At 37.9% G+C, this 2,602-nt stretch overlaps 1 protein-coding gene and 1 long non-coding RNA gene across 2 annotated transcripts in view; both read left to right on the top strand.

The window, feature by feature from the left end:
- Positions 1-351: 351 nt before the first annotated feature.
- On the top strand, positions 352-1,544 carry LOC109584480 (uncharacterized). Its single transcript, XR_002186031.1, has 3 exons — positions 352-465; positions 844-976; positions 1,505-1,544. It is a non-coding gene; the product is annotated as an uncharacterized LOC109584480 (long non-coding RNA).
- Positions 1,545-1,611: 67 nt separating this feature from the next.
- LOC109584473 (dual specificity protein kinase shkB-like) overlaps positions 1,612-2,602 on the top strand; it is a gene marked incomplete at its 5' end in the record, with an annotated part of 3,477 nt that continues 2,486 nt past the window's right edge. Inside the window, one exon of the mRNA XM_020000223.1 lies at positions 1,612-2,587. Coding sequence (XP_019855782.1) covers positions 1,612-2,587 — 976 coding nt within the window. The remainder of the gene's footprint in view (positions 2,588-2,602) is intronic.

The raw sequence follows: 2,602 nt of genomic DNA, 5'->3' as shown, positions 1-2,602 counted from the left end.
ACAATGGATATCACCGACTGTCACTGGAGACAGACCACCTCCTATTTATGACTTCACTTTAACATCAAGTAATAATTCCAGTGCTATATTATTTGGAGGTTACACTGATAACGGAGCCAGTAACAATGTATATATTCTTAATTTTACTGATACATCAGTGGTGAGTGTATTATTAGTATAATTACATTAATTATTAATTAATAATGTATTGTATGTGTGTATTATTATTCATAACACTGAATGTGTGGGTGTGATTTATGATAATTAAATTTAATTTTATTATTTTAGAATTGTTCAAAGTTATCTAATCCTGGAGGATCAGTACAATGGCCTAAGGGAAGACGTGGTCATTCCAGTGTATTGATTAACACTAGCTCAGGACCACACCTACTAGTGGTGGGTGGAACTGGTGGTGCTTATGATATTTGGATATTTGATATTAACAATAAATCATGGAAGGAATTGGTAAGTAAAACATTATACCGTATAAGTGGTTTTTTTAGGGTTGCAAATTTTGCGGATTCCCTCTAGTCCTGATTTGTGAAAATAAAATCCGCAAAATTTAATTTAATGCAGTACCTGCATGGCACACCTGGTAGAATTTGCAAAATTAAAGTCTGTGAATTAGAATTTTAGCAGATTTCGTAAAATATAATTCCCTCGAAAAAACCACTTATACGGTATTGTGGGTGTGTGGTTGTGGTTGAAATCTTTTGATGGAGTTCATGATTTTATATAAGCTATTGAAGAATGAGTCAAATTTTACATGTATACATGTCATGTACAGTATCTGACAATTAATATTACAAGTTATGTTTGTTGTACTCCTCCTTTATAATGCAGGTTAATTTACCAGTCAATGTCACTAATAGATGCTGGCATTCTCTCTCAGTTTGGAGTGTGACTCCAACCACTAACTGGATAATTGTGTTTGGAGGAAGCTCATCATACACTGATACAGCAGTTGTTGAACTCAGTGAGTACATGTAAATACTAATGTATTGAATATGCACAATTTGTACATATTGAATATAATAATAGAGAATATGCGTGCTAAGTATATTCATAGCTTTTTAGTACCATGTATCTAACCCACACAGTAAATTGGCCGCCATGTTGGACGTCAAGTTTATTAAGAGCTCAATGGGGGAAAACACATTTTCTTCCCTTGCTACCTTCTTGAGGCTTTTTTCGGAAGCTTAGAAAGCATCCTGAGGATCTAATGGGGTCTAGTAGTCACCTGAAATATTGCTATCAAGAAATACAGAGCGGTTTCCTGGTACCAAGCCTTTTTCTATCATTTCTCCATTGCTGCCATTGGAAAGTTGACGTCCAACAAACTAATTTTTTTCCTTGAAAGTTATTACGGTATGCAATGAATACATTTATTTTTCAATGGATATACTTAGCACGCTTATCCTCTATTATAAATTAACAGTACAGGCTTTTGTTTTATTAACTAACATGTACTTGTCATTACTTGAATTATTGTGTTACTATATAGGATATACTAGTAATAATGATTGGTCTACTAGTATAATACCTCTGGACCAGTATCAAGAGAAACTACAAGAAAGGAGAAGAGAATGGGAAGCATCTCAACCTGTTCAACCTGAGGATAGAAGAGAAATAGACCGTCTGACACGTGTACTACAAGAAAGGGAAAGGGAACTAGAGGAGGAGAAAAGAGAAAAGGAACAAGTTAGAAACAGACTACAACAACAACTTCAAGGAAGAGAACAACAACTTCAACAAGCACAGCAACAAGGACAAGAAAGAGAGAGGGAAATTCAACAGGCGAGGGAAAGAGAGAGGCAAGCCAGAGAACAAGTCCAGGGTCTTCAACAACAACTTCAAGAAAAGGAGAGGCAACTTCAACAAGCACAGCAGCAACTTCAATCAAGAGAGAGAGAATCTCAAGAAAGAGAGCGACAGCTTCAAAGGCAAGTAGAAGGTGGCCAGCAAAGAGAACAGGATCTTCAACGACAGCTTCAACAAGCTCAGCAGCAACTAAGAGAGAGAGATAGAGAAGAGAGAGAGTCTTCCTGGGTAGTTAGCAGAAATGATATTAGAATGACAGAAAGGATTCTAGGGAGAGGAGGATGGGGAGAGGTCAGAGTAGCTCGTTTCCATGGACTGGAAGTTGCTGCAAAGGTACTTCACGAGACCATCATATCAGAATATAACGTGTCACTGTTCTCTCGTGAAATGAATATTGCTTCTAAAATACGTCATCCTAACCTCCTTCAGTTCATAGGAGCGACTACAGAGGGTAATCCAATCATCCTGACAGAGCTAATGCCGACGAGCCTAAGAAAGGAATTAGAGATTGGAGGAGTGACCTATCCTGCGATACTGAGCATCAGTTTAGATGTAGCCTGTGCTCTCAATTACCTTCATCTCTTCAAGCCTCATCCTATACTACATAGAGATGTCAGCAGTGCTAATGTACTCCTTCAACCAATGTTAGGAGTATGGAGGGCTAAAGTATCTGATTACGGATCAGCTAATCTTCAGCCTCTGATTGGTAGGACGACTAATCCTGGTAATCCTGTCTATTCAGCACCTGAAGCAGGGATCCAAGGGAGCACTCTCCTTCAAT

Source organism: Amphimedon queenslandica, unplaced genomic scaffold (genome assembly GCF_000090795.2).
Source record: "Amphimedon queenslandica unplaced genomic scaffold, v1.1 AMPQUscaffold_13207, whole genome shotgun sequence".
Taxonomy (NCBI): Eukaryota; Metazoa; Porifera; class Demospongiae; order Haplosclerida; family Niphatidae; genus Amphimedon; species Amphimedon queenslandica.
Note: the sequence above shows the minus strand (reverse complement) of the source record. Positions and strands in the feature narration are given on the sequence as shown.